The sequence below is a fragment of the Coregonus clupeaformis genome, chromosome 28, assembly GCF_020615455.1.
Source record: "Coregonus clupeaformis isolate EN_2021a chromosome 28, ASM2061545v1, whole genome shotgun sequence".
Taxonomy (NCBI): Eukaryota; Metazoa; Chordata; class Actinopteri; order Salmoniformes; family Salmonidae; genus Coregonus; species Coregonus clupeaformis.
In genome coordinates, this window is record NC_059219.1 from 5,701,020 (window position 1) to 5,722,606 (window position 21,587).

The following is a 21,587-nucleotide window of genomic DNA, read 5'->3' on the forward strand; positions in this document are numbered from 1 at the left end:
AGCCCAGGCTGCTTCTTTCTGCTGGGGACGCAGATGTCAAGGTTGGTATGCCAGGCCCCTGGTGAGGGCAAGGCAAGGCTCCAACCTCCAACTGGGGCTTAGCATGACCTGTAGGAGAGACTGTTGGCCCGCTGCCTGGCCTGCTAGACCGCTAGGATAGCACCTCCTCTTCCTTCTCCTCCTCCTCCTCCTGACCCCATGGAAAAAACAACACAAGCAATGGCACTTCCAGATACTGGATTCAGACATCACTGTCAGACAAAGGAAAGGGAACGATGGTTTCCAATACATATTTGCAGTATTCAATTACCAATAATTAGTTTCCCTCTGTCTCTGTCTTTCACAGATGGCAATGCTGTCGTGTAGGAGAGGTAGATTGTATTAGCAACAGGGAGAGACTGCTCATGGACTGGATTCTGTGCCAGAACGCTTGATTTATCCTCCTGGATCCCAAATTCTAAACATAACACTTCAGCCTGCCAGCATATAAACTGGGAGTGGAAATTAAGGCCATGCTTATGAAAAAGTGAACAAGAAATCTGTAAACAAGGATAGATATAATTCCAGTTTATTAAAACAATATTTAGTCACTATAATCTGGAAAACTGTATAATAGGCTGTTCTGTCTGTATCAAGAGATTTATATCTAAACGGCTCTCCAACATTTTTGCTGAGCTGAGTTAAGGAGAATGAAATACAAATGTAAGAACTTTTCATTTCATACAGTTTTAAATGAAATATCCCATTTGAGACCAACTACATACAGTGGGGAAAAAAAGTATTTAGTCAGTCACCAATTGTGCAAGTTCTCCCACTTAAAAAGATGAGAGAGGCCTGTAATTTTCATCATAGGTACACGCCAACTATGACAGACAAAATGAGGGTAAATAATCCAGAAAATCACATTGTAGGATTTTTAATGAATTTATTTGCAAATTATGGTGGAAAATAAGTATTTGGTCAATAATAAAAGTTTCTCAATACTTTGTTATATACCCTTTGTTGGCAATGACACAGGTCAAACGTTTTCTGTAAGTCTTCACAAGGTTTTCTACACACTGTTGCTGGTATTTTGGCCCATTCCTCCATGCAGATCTCCTCTAGAGCAGTGATGTTTTAGGGCTGTCGCTGGGCAACACGGACTTTCAACACCCTCCAAAGATTTTCTATGGGGTTGAGATCTGGAGACTGGCTAGGCCACTCCAGGACCTTGAAATGCTTCTTACGAAGCCACTCCTTCTTTGCCCGGGCGGTGTGTTTGGGATCATTGTCATGCTGAAAGACCCAGCCCGTTTCATCTTCAATGCCCTTGCTGATGGAAGGGAGGTTTTCTCTCAAAATCTCACGATACATGGCCCCATTCATTCTTTCCTTTACACAGATCAGTTGTCCTGGTCCCTTTGCAGAAAAAACAGCCCCAAAGCATGATGTTTCCACCCCCATGCTTCACAGTAGGTATGGTGTTCTTTGGATGCAACTCAGCATTCTTTGTCCTCCAAACACGACAAGTTGAGTTTTTACCAAAAAGTTCTATTTTGGTTTCATCTGACCATATGACATTCTCCCAATTCTCTTCTGGATGATCCAAATGCACTCTAGCAAACTTCAGACGGGCCTGGACATGTACTGGCTTAAGCAGGGGACACGTCTTGCACTGCAGGATTTGAGTCCCTGGCGGCGTAGTGTGTTTCTGATGGTAGGCTTTGTAACTTTGGTCCCAGCTCTCTGCAGGTCATTCACTAGGTCCCCCCATGTGGTTCTTGGATTTTTGCTCACCGTTCTTGTGATCATTTTGACCCCACGGGGTGAGCTCTTGCATGGAGCCCCAGATCGAGGGAGATTATCAGTGGTCTTGTATGTCTTCCATTTCCTAATAATTGCTCCCACAGTTGATTTCTTCAAACCAAGCTGCTTACCTATTGCAAATTCAGTCTTCCCAGCCTGGTGCAGGTCTACAATTTTGTTTCTGGTGTCCTTTGACAGCTCTTTGGTCTTGGCCATAGTGGAGTTTGGAGTGTGACTGTTTGAGGTTGTGGACAGGTGTCTTTTATACTGATAACAAGTTCAAACAGGTGCCATTAATACAGGTAACGAGTGGAGGACAGAGGAGCCTCTTAAAGAAGAAGTTACAGGTCTGTGAGAGACAGAAATCTTGCTTGTTTGTAGGTGACCAAATACTTATTTTCCACCATAATTTGCAAATAAATTCATTAAAAATCCTACAATGTGATTTTATGGAATTTTTTTTCTCAATTTGTCTGTCATAGTTGACGTTTACCTATGATGAAAATGACAGGCCTCTCTCATCTTTTTAAGTGGGAGAACTTGCACAATTGGTGGCTGACTAAATACTTTTTTTCCCCACTGTACACCCATCAAAACAAAATGAAAGGCCAGTACTGTGTATGAGACAGACAAGGGACTTCCCAGCGTAGACTAGGTCCGCCCAGGCCTCAGTAACAGCAGACAGAACTAACCTAAAGAGGCCATCTGTTGACCTGAGCCTAGCTACTAAGCTCTGGACCATATCAACACACCTGCATCTTGCTCTGATGGAGTCCTCCACACCAGACCTGGGTTCAAACCACATGTATTTTCTTTCAAATAGTTTGAGCGTTTGATTGAGGCTGTCTAAAGTGCCAGCCAGGAGGGAGGGGTTTGCAGTTTTGGGACTATTCCATTTGTTCCATTGCACCATCCATTGAAGCTCAATTTAAATCAAGTGCAAGCTAAAAGACAGAGACAGTGACCTACAGTACAGTATGGATACCCAGGAAGCAGCAGGCAGAGAGAGACAGTGACCTACAGTACAGTATGGATATCCAGGAAGCAGCAGGCAGAGAGAAACAGTGACCTACAGTACAGTATGGATACCCAGGAAACAGCAGGCAGAGATAGTGACCTACAGTACAGTATGGATAACAGGGAACAGCAGGCAGAGACAGTGACCTACAGTACAGTATGGATACCCAGGGAGCAGCAGACAGAGCCAGTGACCTACAGAACAGAATGGATACCCAGGAAGCAGCAGACAGAGACAGTGACCTACAATACATTATGGATACTCAGGAAGCAGTGGACAGAGACAGTGAACTACAGTACATTATGGATACCCAGGAAGCATCAGAGAGAAACAGTGACCTACAGAACAGTATGGATACACAGGGAGCAGCAGACAGACAGAGACAGTGACCTACAGTACAGTATGGATACCCAGGAAGCAGCAGAGAGAGACAGTGACCTACATTACATTATGGATACCCAGGGAGCAGCAGAGAGAGACTGTGACCTACAGTACAGTATGGATACCCAGGAAGCAGCAGACAGAGACAGTGACCTACACTACAATATGGATACCCAGGCAGCAGCAGAGAGAGACATTGACCTACAGTTAAGTATGTATACTCAGGAAGCAGCAGACAGAGACCGTGACCTACGGTACATTATGGATACCCAGGAAGCAGCAGGAAGAGAGAGACAGTGACATACAGAACAGTATGGATACCCAGGAAGCAGCAGGCAGAGACAGTGACCTACAGTACATTGTGGAAACCCAGGAGTCAGCAGACAGAGACAGTGACCTACAGTACATTATGGATACCCAGGCAGCAGCAGAGAGAGTCAGTGACCTACAGTACAGTATGGATACCCTGGAAGCAGCAGGAAGAGAGAGACAGTGACCTACAGTACAGTATGGATACCCAGGGAGCAGCAGGCAGAGAGAGACAGTGACCTACAGTACAGTATGGATACCCTGGAAGCAGCAGGAAGAGAGAGACAGTTACCTACAGTACAGTATGGACACACAGGAAGCAGCAGAGAGAGACAGTGACCTACATTACATTATGGATGCCCAGGGAGCAGCAGAGAGAACCAGTGGCCTAGAGTACAGTATGGATACCCAGGAAGCAGCAGGCACAGACAGTGACCTATAGAACAGTATGGTTACCCAGAAAGCAGCCGGCAGAGACAGTGACCTATAGTACAGTATGGATACCAGGGAGAAGCAGGCAGAGACAGTTACCTACAGTACAGTATGGATTCCAGGGAGCAGCAGGCAGAGACAGTGACCTACAGTACAGTATGGATACCAGGGAACAGCAGGCAGAGACAGTGACCTACAGTACAGTATGGATACCCAGGGAGCAGCAGAGAGAGACAGTGACCTACAGTACAGTATGGATACCCAGGAAGCAGCAGGCAGAGACAGTGACCTACAGTACAGTATGGATACCCAGGGAGCAGCAGACAGAGACAGTGACCTACAGAACAGTATGGATACCCAGGAAAAAGCAGACAGAGACAGTGACCTACAAAACATTATGAATACCCAGGAAGCAGCAGACAGAGACAGTGACCTACAGTACATTATGGATACCCAGGAATCAGCAGACAGAGACAGTTACCTACAGTACATTATAGATACCCAGGAAGCAGCAGGCAGAGAGAGACAGTGACCTACAGAGCAGTATGGAGACCCAGGAAGCAGCAGGCAGAGACAGTGACCTACAGAACAGTATGGAAACCCAGGAAGCAGCAGGCAGAGACAGTGACCTACAGTACATTATGGATACCCAGGCAGCAGCAGAGAGAGACAGTGACCTACAGTACATTATGGATACCCAGGAAGCAACAGGCAGAGAGAGACAGTGACCTACACAGCAGTATGGATACCCAGGAAGCAGCAGGCAGAGACATTGAGCTACAGTACATTATGGATACCCAGGAATCAGCAGACAGAGACAGTGAACTACAGTACATTATGGATACCCAGGCAACAGCAGAGAGAGACAGTGACCTACAGTTAAGTATGGATACCCAGGGAGCAGCAGGCAGAGATAGACAGTGACCTATAGTACAGTTTGGATACCCAGGAAGCAGCAGACAGAGACAGTGACCTACAGTACAGTATAGATACCCAGGAAGCAGCAGGCAGAGCGAGACAGTGACCTACAGTACAGTATGGATACCCAGGGAGCAGCAGACAGAGACAGTGACCTACAGTACATTATGGATACCCAGGAAGCAGCAGGCAGAGACAGTGACCTACAGTACAGTATGGATACCCTGGAAGCAGCAGGCAGAGACAGTGACCTACAGTACCTTATGGATACCCAGGAAGCAACAGGCAGAGAGAGACAGTGACCTACACAGCAGTATGGATACCCAGGAAGCAGCAGGCAGAGACATTGAGCTACAGTACATTATGGATACCCAGGAATCAGCAGACAGAGACAGTGAACTACAGTACATTATGGATACCCAGGCAGCAGCAGAGAGAGACAGTGACCTACAGTTAAGTATGGATACCCAGGGAGCAGCAGGCAGAGATAGACAGTGACCTATAGTACAGTTTGGATACCCAGGAAGCAGCAGACAGAGACAGTGACCTACAGTACAGTATGATACCCAGGAAGCAGCAGGCAGAGCGAGACAGTGACCTACAGTACAGTATGGATACCCAGGGAGCAGCAGACAAAGACAGTGACCTACAGTACAGTATGGTAACCAGGGAGCAGCAGGCAGAGACAGTTACCTACAGTACAGTATGGTTACCCAGGAAGCAGCAGGCAGAGACAGTGACCTACAGTTCAGTATGTATAAACAGGGAACAGCAGGCAGAGACAGTGACCTACAGTACAGTATGGATACCCAGGGAACAGCAGACAGAGACAGTGACCTACAGAAAAGTATGGATACCCAGGAAGCAGCAGACAGAGACAGTGTTCTACAATACATTATGGATACCCAGGAAGCAGCAGACAGAGACAGTGACCTACAGTACATTATGGATACCCAGGAAGCAGCAGGCAGAGACAGTGACCTACAGTACAGTATGGATACCCTGGAAGCAGCAGGCAGAGACAGTGACCTACAGTACCTTATGGATACCCAGGAAACAGCAAACAGACACAGTGAGCTACAGTACATTATGGATACCCAGGAAGCAGCAGACAGAGACACTGACCTGCAGTACAGTATAGATACCCAGGAAGCAGAAGGCAGCGAGATACAGTGACCTATAGTACAGTATGGATACCCAGGGAGCAGTAGACTGAGACAGTGACCTACAGAACAGTATAGATACTCAGGGAGCAGCAGGCAGAGACAGTGACCTACAGTACAGTATGGATACCCAGAGAGCAGCAGGCAGAGAGAGACTGTGACCTATGGTACAGTATGGATACCCAGGAAGTGGCAGGCAGAGAGAGACAGTGACCTACAGTACAGTATGGAAACCAGGGAGCAGCAGGCAGAGACAGTTACCTACAGTACAGTATGGATACCCAGGGAGCAGCAGACAGAGACAGTGACCTACAGTACATTATGGATATCCAGGAAGCATCAGAGAGAGACAGTGACCTACAGAACAATATGGATACACAGGGAGCAGCAGACAGAGAGAGACAGTGACCTACAGTACAGTATGGATACCCAGGAAGCAGCAGAGAGAGACAGTGACCTACATTACATTATGGATACCCAGGGAGCAGCGGAGAGAGACAGTGACCTACAGTATAGTATGGATACCCAGGAAGCAGCAGGCAGAGAGAGACAGTGACCTACAGTACAGTATGGATGCCCAGGAAGCAGCAGACAGAGACAGTGACCTACAGTACATTATGGATACCCAGGCAGCAGCAGAGAGAAACAGTGACCTACAGTTAAGTATGGATAATCAGGGAGCAGCAGACAGCGATAGACAGTGACCTATAGTACAGTATGGATACCCAGGAAGCAGCAGGCAGAGAAAGAAAGTGACCTACAGTACATTATGGATATCCAGGAAACAGCAGGCAGAGAGAGACAGTGACCTACAGTACAGTATGGATACCCAGGAAGCAGCAAGCAGAGTTCGTGACCTACAGTACAGTATGGATACCAAGGAGCAGCAGACAAAGACAGTTACCTACAGTTCAGTATGGATACCAGGGAGCAGCAGGCAGAGACAGTGACCTACAGTACAGTATGGTTACCAAGGAAGCAGCAGGCAGAGAGAGACAGTGACCTACAGTACAGTATGGATACCCAGGAAGCAGCAGGCAGAGAGAGACAGTGACCTACAGTACAGTATGGATAACAGGGAACAGCAGGCAGAGACAGTGACCTACAGTACAGTATGGATACCCAGGGAGCAGCAGACAGAGACAGTGACCTACAGTACAGTATGGATACCCAGGAAGCAGCGGACAGAGACAGTGACCTACAATACATTATGGATACCCAGGAAGCAGTGGACAGAGACAGTGACCTACAGTACATTATGGATACCCAGGAAGCATCAGAGAGAGACAGTGACCTACAGAACAGTATGGATACACAGGGAGCAGCAGACAGACAGAGACAGTGACCTACAGTACAGTATGGATACCCAGAAAGCAGCAGAAAGAGACAGTGACCTACATTACATTATGGATACCCAGGGAGCAGCAGAGAGCGACAGTGACCTACAGTACAGTATGGATAACCAGGAAGCAGCAGACAGAGCCAGTGACCTACAGTACAGTATGGATACCCAGGAAGCAGCAGACAGAGACAGTGACCTACAGAACAGTATGGATACCCAGGAAGCAGCAGACAGAGACAGCGACCTACAACACATTATGAATACCCAGGAAGCAGCAGACAGAGACCGTTACCTACGGTACATTATGGATACCCAGGAAGCAGCAGGCAGAGAGAGACAGTGACCTACAGAACAGTATGGATACCCAGGAAGCAGCAGGCAGAGACAGTGACCTACATTACATTGTGGATACCCAGGAATCAGCAGACAGAGACAGTGACCTACAGTACATTATGGATACCCAGGCAGCAGCAGAGAGAGACAATGACCTACAGTACTGTATGGATACCCAGGGAGCAGCAGGCAGAGATAGACAGTGACCTACAGTACAGTATGGATACCCAGGAAGCAGCAGGCAGACAGAGACAGTGACCTACAGTACAGTATGGATACCCAGGAAGCGGCAGGTAGAGAGACAGTGACCTACAGTACAGCATGGATACACAGGAAGCAGCAGGCAGATAGAGACAGTGACCTACAGTACAGTATGGATACCCAGGGAGCAGCAGACAGAGACAGTGACCTACAGTACAGTATGGATATCGAGGTAGCAGCAGACAGAGACAGTGACCTACAATACATTATTGATACACAGGAAATAGCAGAGAGAGACAGTGACCTACATAACAGTATGGATACCCAGGAAGCAGCAGGCAGAGACAGTGACCTACAGTACATTATGGATACCCAGGAAGCAGCAGACAGAGACAATGACCTACAGTACATTATGGATACCCAGGAAAAAGCAGAGAGAGACAGTGACCTACAGTACTGTATGGATACCCAGGGAGCAGCAGGCAGAGATAGACAGTGACCTACAGTACAGTATGGATACCCAGGAAGCAGCAGGCAGACAGAGACAGTGACCTACAGTACAGTATGGATACCCAGGAAGCGGCAGGTAGAGAGAGACAGTGACCTACAGTACAGCATGGATACACAGGAAGCAGCAGGCAGATAGAGACAGTGACCTACAGTACAGTATGGATACCCAGGGAGCAGCAGACAGAGACAGTGACCTACAGTACAGTATGGATATCAAGGAAGCATCAGACAGAGACAGTGACCTACAATACATTATTGATACACAGGAAACAGCAGAGAGAGACAGTGACCTACAGTACAGTATGGATACCCAGGGAGCAGCAGACAGAGACAGTGACCTACAGAACAATATGGATACCCAGGAAGCAGCAGACACAGACAGTGACCTACAGTACATTATGGATACCCAGGAAGCAGCAGAGAGAGACAGTGACCTACAGAAAATGATGGATACCCAGGAAGTAGCCGGCAGAGACAGTGACCTACAGTACATTATGGATACCCAGGAAGCAGCAGACAAAGACGGTGACCTACAGTACATTATGGATACCCAGGAAGCAGCAGAGAGAGACAGTGACCTACAGTTAAGTATGGATACCCAGGGAGCAGCAGGCAGAGATAGACAGTGACCTATAGTACAGTATGGATACCCAGGAAGCAGCAGACAGAGACAGTGACCTACAGTACAGTATCGATACCCTGGAAGCAGCAGGCAGAGAGAGACAGTGACCTACAGTACAGTATGGATACCAGGGAACAGCAGGCAGAGACAGTGACCTACAGTACAGTATAGATAGCCAGGAAGCAACATGGAAGAGCGAGACAGTGACTTACAGTACAGTATGGATACCCAGGGAGCAGCAGGCAGAGAGATACCATGACCTACAGTACAGTATGGATAACCAGGGAGCAACAGACAGAGACAGTGACCGACAGTACAGTATCGATACCCTGGAAGCAGCAGGCAGAGAGAGACAGTGACCTACAGTACAGTATCGATACCCAGGAAACAGCAAGCAGAGAGAGACAGTGACCTACAGTACAATATGGATACCCAGGGAGCAGCAGACAGAGACAGTGACCTACAGAACAATATGGATACCCAGGAAGCAGCAGACACAGACAGTGACCTACAGTACATTATGGATACCCAGGAAGCAGCAGAGAGAGACAGTGACCTACAGAAAATGATGGATACCCAGGAAGTAGCCGGCAGAGACAGTGACCTACAGTACATTATGGATACCCAGGAAGCAGCAGACAAAGACGGTGACCTACAGTACATTATGGATACCCAGGAAGCAGCAGAGAGAGACAGTGACCTACAGTTAAGTATGGATACCCAGGGAGCAGCAGGCAGAGATAGACAGTGACCTATAGTACAGTATGGATACCCAGGAAGCAGCAGACAGAGACAGTGACCTACAGTACAGTATCGATACCCTGGAAGCAGCAGGCAGAGAGAGACAGTGACCTACAGTACAGTATGGATACCAGGGAACAGCAGGCAGAGACAGTGACCTACAGTACAGTATAGATAGCCAGGAAGCAACATGGAAGAGCGAGACAGTGACTTACAGTACAGTATGGATACCCAGGGAGCAGCAGGCAGAGAGATACCATGACCTACAGTACAGTATGGATAACCAGGGAGCAACAGACAGAGACAGTGACCTACAGTACAGTATTGATACCCTGGAAGCAGCAGGCAGAGAGAGACAGTGACCTACAGTACAGTATCGATACCCAGGAAACAGCAGGCAGAGAGAGACAGTGACCTACAGTACAATATGGATACCCAGGAAGCATCAGGCAGAGAGATACAGTGACCTACAGTACAGTATGGATACCCAGGGAGCAGCAGGCAGAGAGAGACAGTGACCTACAGTACAGTATGGATACCCAGGGAGCAGCAGGCAGAGAGAGACAGTGACCTACAGTACAGTATGGATACACAGGGAGCAGCAGGCAGAGAGAGACAGTAACCTACAGTACAGTATGGATACCCAGGAAGCAGCAGGCACAGACAGTGACCTACAGTACAGTATGGATATCCAGGGAGCAGCAGGCAGAGAGAGACAGTGACCTACAGTACAGTATGGATACACAGGAAGCAGCAGGCAGAGAGAGATAGTGACCTACAGTACAGTTTGGATACCCAGGAAGCAGCAGAGAGAGACAGTGCCCTACAGTAAAGTATGGATACCCAGGAATCAACAGAGAGAGACATCGACCTACAGTACAGTACGGATACCCAGGGAGCAGCAGACAGACAGAGACAGTGACCTACAGTACAGTATGGACACCCAGGAAGCAGCAGAGAGAGACAGTGACCTACATTACATTATGGATGCCCAGGGAGCAGCAGAGAGAGACAGTGACCTAGAGTGCAGTATGGATACCCAGGAAGCAGCAGGCACAGACAGTGACCTATAGAACAGTATGGTTACCCAGGAAGCAGCCGGCAGAGACAGTGACCTACAGTACAGTATGGATACCAGTGAGAAGCAGGCAGAGACAGTTACCTACAGTACAGTATGGATTCCAGGGAGCAGCAGGCAGAGACAGTGACCTACAGTACAGTATGGATACCAGGGAACAGCAGGCAGAGACAGTGACCTACAGTACAGTATGGATACCTACAGAACCGTATGGATACCCAGGAAGCAGCAGGCAGAGACAGTGACCTAAAATACATTATGGATACCCAGGAAGCATAGACAGAGACAGTGACCTACAGTACATTATGGATACCCAGGAAGCATCAGAGAGAGACAGTGACCTACAGAACAATATGGATACACAGGGAGCAGCACTCAGAGACAGTGACCTACAGTACATTATGGATACCCAGGAATCAGCAGACAGAGACAGTTACCTACAGTACATTATGGATACCCAGGAAGCAGCAGGCAGAGAGATACAGTGACCTACAGAGCAGTATGGTTACCCAGGAAGCAGCAGGCAGAGACAGTGACCTACAGAACAGTATGGATACCCAGGAAGCAGCAGGCAGAGACAGTGACCTACAGTACATTATGGATACCCAGGCAGCAGCAGAGAGAGACAGTGACCTACAGTACATTATGGATACCCAGGAAGCAGCAGGCAGAGAGAGACAGTGACCTACAGAGCAGTATGGATACCCAGGAAGCAGCAGACAGAGAGAGACAGTGACCTACAGAACAGTATGGATACCCAGGAAGCAGCAGGCAGAGACAGTGACCTACAGTCCATTATGGATACCCAGGAATCAGCAGACAGAGACATTGACCTACAGTACATTATGGATACCCAGGCAGCAGCAGAGAGAGACAGTGACCTACAGTTAAGTATGGATACCCAGGGAGCAGCAGGCAGAGATAGACAGTGACCTATAGTACAGTATGGATACCCAGGAAGCAGCAGACAGAGACAGTGACCTACAGTACAGTATAGATACCCAGGAAGCAGCAGGCAGAGCGAGACAGTGACCTACAGTACAGTATGGATACCCAGGGAGCAGCAGACAGAGACAGTGACCTACAGTACAGTATGGTAACCAGGGAGCAGCAGGCAGAGACAGTTACTTACAGTACAGTATGGTTACCCAGGAAGCAGCAGGCAGACACAGTGACCTACAGTACAGTATGGATACCCAGGGAACAGTAGACAGAGACAGTGACCTACAGAACAGTATGGATACCCAGGAAGCAGCAGACAGAGACAGTGTTCTACAATACATTATGGATACCCAGGAAGCAGCAGACAGAGACAGTGACCTACAGTACATTATGGATACCCAGGAAGCAGCAGGAAGAGACAGTGACCTACAGTAGAGTATGCATACCCTGGAAGCAGCAGGCAGAGACAGTGACCTATAGTACCTTATGTATACCCAGGAAGCAGCAAACAGAGACAGTGAGCTAGAGTACATTATGGATACCCAGGAAGCAGCAGACAGAGACACTGACCTGCAGTACAGTATAGATACCCAGGGAGCAGTAGACTGAGACAGTGACCTACAGAACAGTATAGATACTCAGGGAGCAGCAGGCAGAGACAGTGACCTACAGTACAGTATGGATACCCAGAGAGCAGCAGGCAGAGAGAGACCGTGACCTATGGTACAGTATGGATACCCAGGAAGTGGCAGGCAGAGAGAGACAGTGACCTACAGTACAGTATGGAAACCAGGGAGCAGCAGGCAGAGACAGTTACCTACAGTACAGTATGGATACCCAGGGAGCAGCAGACAGAGACAGTGACCTACAGTACATTATGGATATCCAGGAAGCATCAGAGAGAGACAGTGACCTACAGAACAATATGGATACACAGGGAGCAGCAGACAGAGAGAGACAGTGACCTACAGTACAGTATGGATACCAAGGAAGCAGCAGAGAGAGACAGTGACCTACATTACATTATGGATACCCAGGGAGCAGCGGAGAGAGACAGTGACCTACAGTATAGTATGGATACCCAGGAAGCAGCAGGCAGAGAGAGACAGTGACCTACAGTACAGTATGGATGCCCAGGAAGCAGCAGACAGAGACAGTGACCTACAGTACATTATGGATACCCAGGCAGCAGCAGAGAGAGACAGTGACCTACAGTTAAGTATGGATAATCAGGGAGCAGCAGACAGCGATAGACAGTGACCTATAGTACAGTATGGATACTCAGGAAGCAGCAGGCAGAGAAAGAAAGTGACCTACAGTACATTATGGATATCCAGGAAACAGCAGGCAGAGAGAGACAGTGACCTACAGTACAGTATGGATACCCAGGAAGCAGCAGGCAGAGTTCGTGACCTACAGTACAGTATGGATACCAAGGAGCAGCAGGCAGAGACAGTTACCTACAGTTCAGTATGGATACCAGGGAACAGCAGGCAGAGACAGTGACCTACAGTACAGTATGGTTACCCAGGAAGCAGCAGGCAGAGAGAGACAGTGACCTACAGTACAGTATGGATACCCAGGAAGCAGCAGGCAGAAAGAGACAGTGACCTACAGTACAGTATGGATAACAGGGAACAGCAGGCAGAGACAGTGACCTACAGTACAGTATGGATACCCAGGGAGCAGCAGACAGAGACAGTGACCTACAGTACAGTATGGATACCCAGGAAGCAGCGGACAGAGACAGTGACCTACAATACATTATGGATACCCAGGAAGCAGTGGACAGAGACAGTGACCTACAGTACATTATGGATACCCAGGAAGCATCAGAGAGAGACAGTGACCTACAGAACAGTATGGATACACAGGGAGCAGCAGACAGACAGAGACAGTGACCTACAGTACAGTATGGATACCCAGAAAGCAGCAGAGAGAGACAGTGACCTACATTACATTATGGATACCCAGGGAGCAGCAGAGAGCGACAGTGACCTACAGTACATTATGGATACCCAGGCAGCAGCAGAGAGAGACAGTGACCTACAGTTAAGTATGGATAATCAGGGAGCAGCAGACAGCGATAGACAGTGACCTATAGTACAGTATGGATACTCAGGAAGCAGCAGGCAGAGAAAGAAAGTGACCTACAGTACATTATGGATATCCAGGAAACAGCAGGCAGAGAGAGACAGTGACCTACAGTACAGTATGGATACCCAGGAAGCAGCAGGCAGAGTTCGTGACCTACAGTACAGTATGGATACCAAGGAGCAGCAGGCAGAGACAGTTACCTACAGTTCAGTATGGATACCAGGGAACAGCAGGCAGAGACAGTGACCTACAGTACAGTATGGTTACCCAGGAAGCAGCAGGCAGAGAGAGACAGTGACCTACAGTACAGTATGGATACCCAGGAAGCAGCAGGCAGAAAGAGACAGTGACCTACAGTACAGTATGGATAACAGGGAACAGCAGGCAGAGACAGTGACCTACAGTACAGTATGGATACCCAGGGAGCAGCAGACAGAGACAGTGACCTACAGTACAGTATGGATACCCAGGAAGCAGCGGACAGAGACAGTGACCTACAATACATTATGGATACCCAGGAAGCAGTGGACAGAGACAGTGACCTACAGTACATTATGGATACCCAGGAAGCATCAGAGAGAGACAGTGACCTACAGAACAGTATGGATACACAGGGAGCAGCAGACAGACAGAGACAGTGACCTACAGTACAGTATGGATACCCAGAAAGCAGCAGAGAGAGACAGTGACCTACATTACATTATGGATACCCAGGGAGCAGCAGAGAGCGACAGTGACCTACAGTACAGTATGGATAACCAGAAAGCAGCAGACAGAGCCAGTGACCTACAGTACAGTATGGATACCCAGGAAGCAGCAGACAGAGACAGTGACCTACAGAACAGTATGGATACCCAGGAAGCAGCAGACAGAGACAGCGACCTACAACACATTATGAATACCCAGGAAGCAGCAGACAGAGACCGTTACCTACGGTACATTATGGATACCCAGGAAGCAGCAGGCAGAGAGAGACAGTGACCTACAGAACAGTATGGATACCCAGGAAGCAGCAGGCAGAGACAGTGACCTACATTACATTGTGGATACCCAGGAATCAGCAGACAGAGACAGTGACCTACAGTACATTATGGATACCCAGGCAGCAGCAGAGAGAGACAATGACCTACAGTACTGTATGGATACCCAGGGAGCAGCAGGCAGAGATAGACAGTGACCTACAGTACATTATGGATACCCAGGAAGCAGCAGGCAGACAGAGACAGTGACCTACAGTACAGTATGGATACCCAGGAAGCGGCAGGTAGAGAGACAGTGACCTACAGTACAGCATGGATACACAGGAAGCAGCAGGCAGATAGAGACAGTGACCTACAGTACAGTATGTATACCCAGGGAGCAGCAGACAGAGACAGTGACCTACAGTACAGTATGGATATCGAGGAAGCAGCAGACAGAGACAGTGACCTACAATACATTATTGATACACAGGAAGCAGCAGAGAGAGACAGTGACCTACATAACAGTATGGATACCCAGGAAGCAGCAGGCAGAGACAGTGACCTACAGTACATTATGGATACCCAGGAAGCAGCAGACAGAGACAGTGACCTACAGTATATTATGGATACCCAGGAAAAAGCAGAGAGAGACAGTGACCTACAGTACTGTATGGATACCCAGGGAGCAGCAGGCAGAGATAGACAGTGACCTACAGTACAGTATGGATACCCAGGAAGCAGCAGGCAGACAGAGACAGTGACCTACAGTACAGTATGGATACCCAGGAAGCGGCAGGTAGAGAGAGACAGTGACCTACAGTACAGCATGGATACACAGGAAGCAGCAGGCAGATAGAGACAGTGACCTACAGTACAGTATGGATACCCAGGGAGCAGCAGACAGAGACAGTGACCTACAGTACAGTATGGATATCGAGGAAGCATCAGACAGAGACAGTGACCTACAATACATTATTGATACACAGGAAACAGCAGAGAGAGACAGTGACCTACAGTACAGTATGGATACCCAGGGAGCAGCAGACAGAGACAGTGACCTACAGAACAATATGGATACCCAGGAAGCAGCAGACACAGACAGTGACCTACAGTACATTATGGATACCCAGGAAGCAGCAGAGAGAGACAGTGACCTACAGAAAATGATGGATACCCAGGAAGTAGCCGGCAGAGACAGTGACCTACAGTACATTATGGATACCCAGGAAGCAGCAGACAAAGACGGTGACCTACAGTACATTATGGATACCCAGGAAGCAGCAGAGAGAGACAGTGACCTACAGTTAAGTATGGATACCCAGGGAGCAGCAGGCAGAGATAGACAGTGACCTATAGTACAGTATGGATACCCAGGAAGCACCAGACAGAGACAGTGACCTACAGTACAGTATCGATACCCTGGAAGCAGCAGGCAGAGAGAGACAGTGACCTACAGTACAGTATGGATACACAGGGAGCAGCAGGCAGAGAGAGACAGTAACCTACAGTACAGTATGGATACCCAGGAAGCAGCAGGCACAGACAGTGACCTACAGTACAGTATGGATATCCAGGGAGCAGCAGGCAGAGAGAGACAATGACCTACAGTACAGTATGGATACACAGGGAGCAGCAGGCAGAGAGAGATAGTGACCTACAGTACAGTTTGGATACCCAGGAAGCAGCAGAGAGAGACAGTGCCCTACAGTACAGTATGGATACCCAGGAATCAACAGAGAGAGACATCGACCTACAGTACAGTACGGATACCCAGTGAGCAGCAGACAGACAGAGACAGTGACCTACAGTACAGTATGGACACCCAGGAAGCAGCAGAGAGAGACATTGACCTACATTACATTATGGATGCCCAGGGAGCAGCAGAGAGAGACAGTGACCTAGAGTACAGTATGGATACCCAGGAAGCAGCAGGCACAGACAGTGACCTATAGAACAGTATGGTTACCCAGGAAGCAGCCGGCAGAGACAGTGACCTACAGTACTGTATGGATACCAGTGAGCAGCAGGCAGAGACAGTTACCTACAGTACAGTATGGATTCCAGGGAGCAGCAGGCAGAGACAGTGACCTAGAGTACAGTATGGATACCAGGGAACAGCAGGCAGAGACAGTGACCTACAGTACAGTATGGATACCTACAGAACCGTATGGATACCCAGGAAGCAGCAGGCAGAGACAGTGACCTAAAATACATTATGGATACCCAGGAAGCATAGACAGAGACAGTGACCTACAGTACATTATGGATACCCAGGAAGCATCAGAGAGAGACAGTGACCTACAGAACAATATGGATACACAGGGAGCAGCACTCAGAGACAGTGACCTACAGTACATTATGGATACCCAGGAATCAGCAGACAGAGACAGTTACCTACAGTACATTATGGATACCCAGGAAGCAGCAGGCAGAGAGATACAGTGACCTACAGAGCAGTATGGATACCCAGGAAGCAGCAGGCAGAGACAGTGACCTACAGAACAGTATGGATACCCAGGAAGCAGCAGGCAGAGACAGTGACCTACAGTACATTATGGATACCCAGGCAGCAGCAGAGAGAGACAGTGACCTACAGTACATTATGGATACCCAGGAAGCAGCAGGCAGAGAGAGACAGTGACCTACAGAGCAGTATGGATACCCAGGAAGCAGCAGACAGAGAGAGACAGTGACCTACAGAACAGTATGGATACCCAGGAAGCAGCAGGCAGAGACAGTGACCTACAGTCCATTATGGATACCCAGGAATCAGCAGACAGAGACATTGACCTACAGTACATTATGGATACCCAGGCAGCAGCAGAGAGAGACAGTGACCTACAGTTAAGTATGGATACCCAGGGAGCAGCAGGCAGAGATAGACAGTGACCTATAGTACAGTATGGATACCCAGGAAGCAGCAGACAGAGACAGTGACCTACAGTACAGTATAGATACCCAGGAAGCAGCAGGCAGAAGCGAGACAGTGACCTACAGTACAGTATGGATACCCAGGGAGCAGCAGACAGAGACAGTGACCTACAGTACAGTATGGTAACCAGGGAGCAGCAGGCAGAGACAGTTACTTACAGTACAGTATGGTTACCCAGGAAGCAGCAGGCAGACACAGTGACCTACAGTACAGTATGGATACCCAGGGAACAGTAGACAGAGACAGTGACCTACAGAACAGTATGGATACCCAGGAAGCAGCAGACAGAGTCAGTGTTCTACAATACATTATGGATACCCAGGAAGCAGCAGACAGAGACAGTGACCTACAGTACATTATGGATACCCAGGAAGCAGCAGGCAGAGACAGTGACCTACAGTACAGTATGCATACCCTGGAAGCAGCAGGCAGAGACAGTGACCTACCGTACCTTATGTATACCCAGGAAGCAGCAAACAGAGACAGTGAGCTAGAGTACATTATGGATACCCAGGAAGCAGCAGACAGAGACACTGACCTGCAGTACAGTATAGATACCCAGGAAGCAGAAGGCAGAGAGATACAGTGACCTACAGTACAGTATGGATACCCAGGGAGCAGTAGACTGAGACAGTGACCTACAGAACAGTATAGATACTCAGGGAGCAGCAGGCAGAGACAGTGACCTACAGTACAGTATGGATACCCAGAGAGCAGCAGGCAGAGAGAGACAGTGACCTACAGAACAGTATGGATACCCAGGAAGCAGCAGGCAGACAGAGACTGTGACCTACAGTACAGTATGGATACCCAGGAAGCAGCAGACAGAGACACTGACCTGCAGTACAGTATAGATACCCAGGAAGCAGAAGGCAGAGAGATACAGTGACCTACAGTACAGTATGGATACCCAGGGAGCAGTAGACTGAGACAGTGACCTACAGAACAGTATAGATACTCAGGGAGCAGCAGGCAGAGACAGTGACCTACAGTACAGTATGGATACCCAGAGAGCAGCAGGCAGAGAGAGACAGTGACCTACAGAACAGTATGGATACCCAGGAAGCAGCAGGCAGACAGAGACTGTGACCTACAGTACAGTATGGATACCCAGGAAGCGGCAGGCAGAGAGAGACAGTGACCTACAGTACAGCATGGATAACCAGGATGCAGCATGCAGATAGAGACAGTGACCTACAGTACAGTATAGATATCCAGGAAGCAGCAGACAGAAACAGTGACCTACATTACATTATGGATACACAGGAAACAGCAGAGAGAGACAGTGACCTACAGTACAGTATGGATACCCAGGGAGCAGCAGACAGAGACAGTGACCTACAGAACAATATGGATACCCAGGAAGCAGCAGACAGAGACAGTGACCTATAGTACATTATGGATACCCAGGAAGCAGCAGAGAGAGACAGTGACCTACATAACAGTATGTATACCCAGGAAGCAGCAGGCAGAGACAGTGACCTACAGTACATTATGGATACCCAGGAAGCAGCAGACAGAGACAGTGACCTACAGTACATTATGGATACCCAGGAAGCAGCAGAGAGAGACAGTGACCTACAGTAGAGTATGGATACCCAGGGAGCAGCAGGCAGAGATAGACAGTGACCTACAGTACAGTATGGATACCCAGGAAGCAGCAGACAGTGACAGTGACCTACAGTACAGTATAGATACCCAGGAAGCAGCAGGCAGAGCGAGACAGTGACCTACAGTACAGTATGGATACCCAGGGAGCAGCAGGCAGAGAGAGACAGTGACCTACAGTACAGTATGGATACCCAGGGAGCAGCAGACAGAGACAGTGACCTACAGAACAGTATGGATCCCCAGGGAGCAGCAGACAGACAGAGACAGTGACCTACAGTACAGTATGGATGCCCAGGGAGCAGCAGGTAGAGAGAGACAGTGACCTACAGTACAGTGTGGATGCCCAGGGAGCAGCAGGCAGAGAGAGACAGTGACCTACAGTACAGTATGGATGCCCAGGGAGCAGCAGACCTCTAATCCTAACAGATGGATCACAATGAGCCCCATACGTCTAGCTAATAGCTTCCCTCTGACATCAACCTAACCTACAGCACCCCAGCCTGCTGCCTTGTCCCACTCCCCAGCACGTCACCTGGAAAGTTTCCATCCAACTCCAACACAGAACCTGGTGAACCATCAACCATCTGATCCAGGGGCCTGCGTCCTAAGCCCCTATATCCCAGGTTTGGCGTTGTTTGGATGGGTCAGGTTAGGTCAGGTTGGGGGGAGGGGGGGCATGTTGTAGAGGCACCTGGGTTGGGACGGAGGCACCGGAGCGTGGCATATTGTCAGCCTTGGTGGTGTGGTCAGGGGGCGGGAGGGCGGGGGGCGGCGCGGGGTCAGGTGTGTGCCATGCCATGCCAGCCTAAACCATGGCCCTCAGATAAAGGACCTCTTGGATAGAAAATGGAACCCCTAAGGAGTGTCTGTTCATTTTGTTTTGATGTTGCTTTACCTTGAGCAAAACTCAAATATGATGAATGCATCTTGAATGCTCAGGGAGACATCATGATCACTTTTAGAGTTACAAAATAAACACATTTTTCACTCAAGTTTGGAGATATATAGTTTAAATCTATATCCTAGCCAATCATACCCTATGACAGCAATGGGGATCACAAATCACAATTTTGTCCAGAACTGCGAGAATATCTCCAATATTCACCTCGCATCCTCAACAGACCAGGCTTCGGCCCAAATGGCACCCTATTCCCTATATAGTGCACTACTTTTGACCAGAGTGCTATGGGCACTGGTCAAAGGTAATGCACCATAAAGGAAGTAGGGTGACATTTGAGACAGATTCATATTGTGATTCAGTGAGGCAGGGAGGCAGCCCTTATGACTGCTACAGCCAGGATAACAATCAGAGCTCCTCTTCCCCTTCACTTCTGTTTGACTCCTCCGTTTGCACGCAAACCTGAAGCTCACGCCTCCCTCTTCTCCCTGTTCTCTCTGTTCTCCCTGTTCTCCCTGTTCTCCCTGTTCTCCCTGTTCTCCCTGTTCTCCCTGTTCTCCCTGTTCTCCCTGTTCTCCCTGTTCTCCCTGTTCCTGATGGGCAGGCCTGATAAGGCCCCGACACAGTGGGCCTATCAGATCTGCCCTGCTCTGCACAGCACTGAGGTAATAATGTGGAGAAATCATAGGGCAGCTATGAGCTCCACCATCAGATGCCAGTGTGTCATAAATAACAATTTGTTCTCTGCCTGACTTCCCTGGATAAATTTAATAAATATATAAAATCAGGGTACGTTCCTTGACGATTCAGGAGATCATGCGATATACAGTGAACAAAATGGACAATAAGAACAAGTGAACAAATTGGACAAACAGGCAGAAAGTCTTCATTTTCGACAACACTGTTTAGGCCTATTCACCACCATATGTTGTCCATACTAATACACTGTCCATACCAATACACTGTCCATACCAATAAATACACTGTCCATACCAATACACTGTCCATACCAATACACTGTCCATACCAATACACTGTCCATACCAATACACTGTCCATACCAATACACTGTCCATACCAATACACTGTCCATACCAATACACTGTCCATACCAATACACCTCCATATTAATACACTGTCCATACCAATACACTGTCCATACCAATACACTGTCCATACCAATACACCTCCATATTAATACACTGTCCATGCCAATACACTGTCCATACCAATACACCTCCATATTAATACACTGTCCATACCAATACACCTCCATACCAATACACTGTCCATACCAATACACTGTCCATAC

The 21,587-nt window shown here is 48.4% G+C and overlaps 1 protein-coding gene across 1 annotated transcript in view; it reads right to left on the reverse strand.

The window, feature by feature from the left end:
* The window catches only part of LOC123482070 (basic proline-rich protein-like), a gene marked incomplete at its 3' end in the record, with an annotated part of 23,946 nt that extends 3,770 nt beyond the window's left edge, over window positions 1-20,176 (reverse strand). The window contains exon 1 of the mRNA XM_045208302.1: window positions 20,089-20,176. Coding sequence (XP_045064237.1) covers window positions 20,089-20,176 — 88 coding nt within the window. The remainder of the gene's footprint in view (window positions 1-20,088) is intronic.
* Between the last annotated feature and the right edge of the window lie 1,411 nt (window positions 20,177-21,587).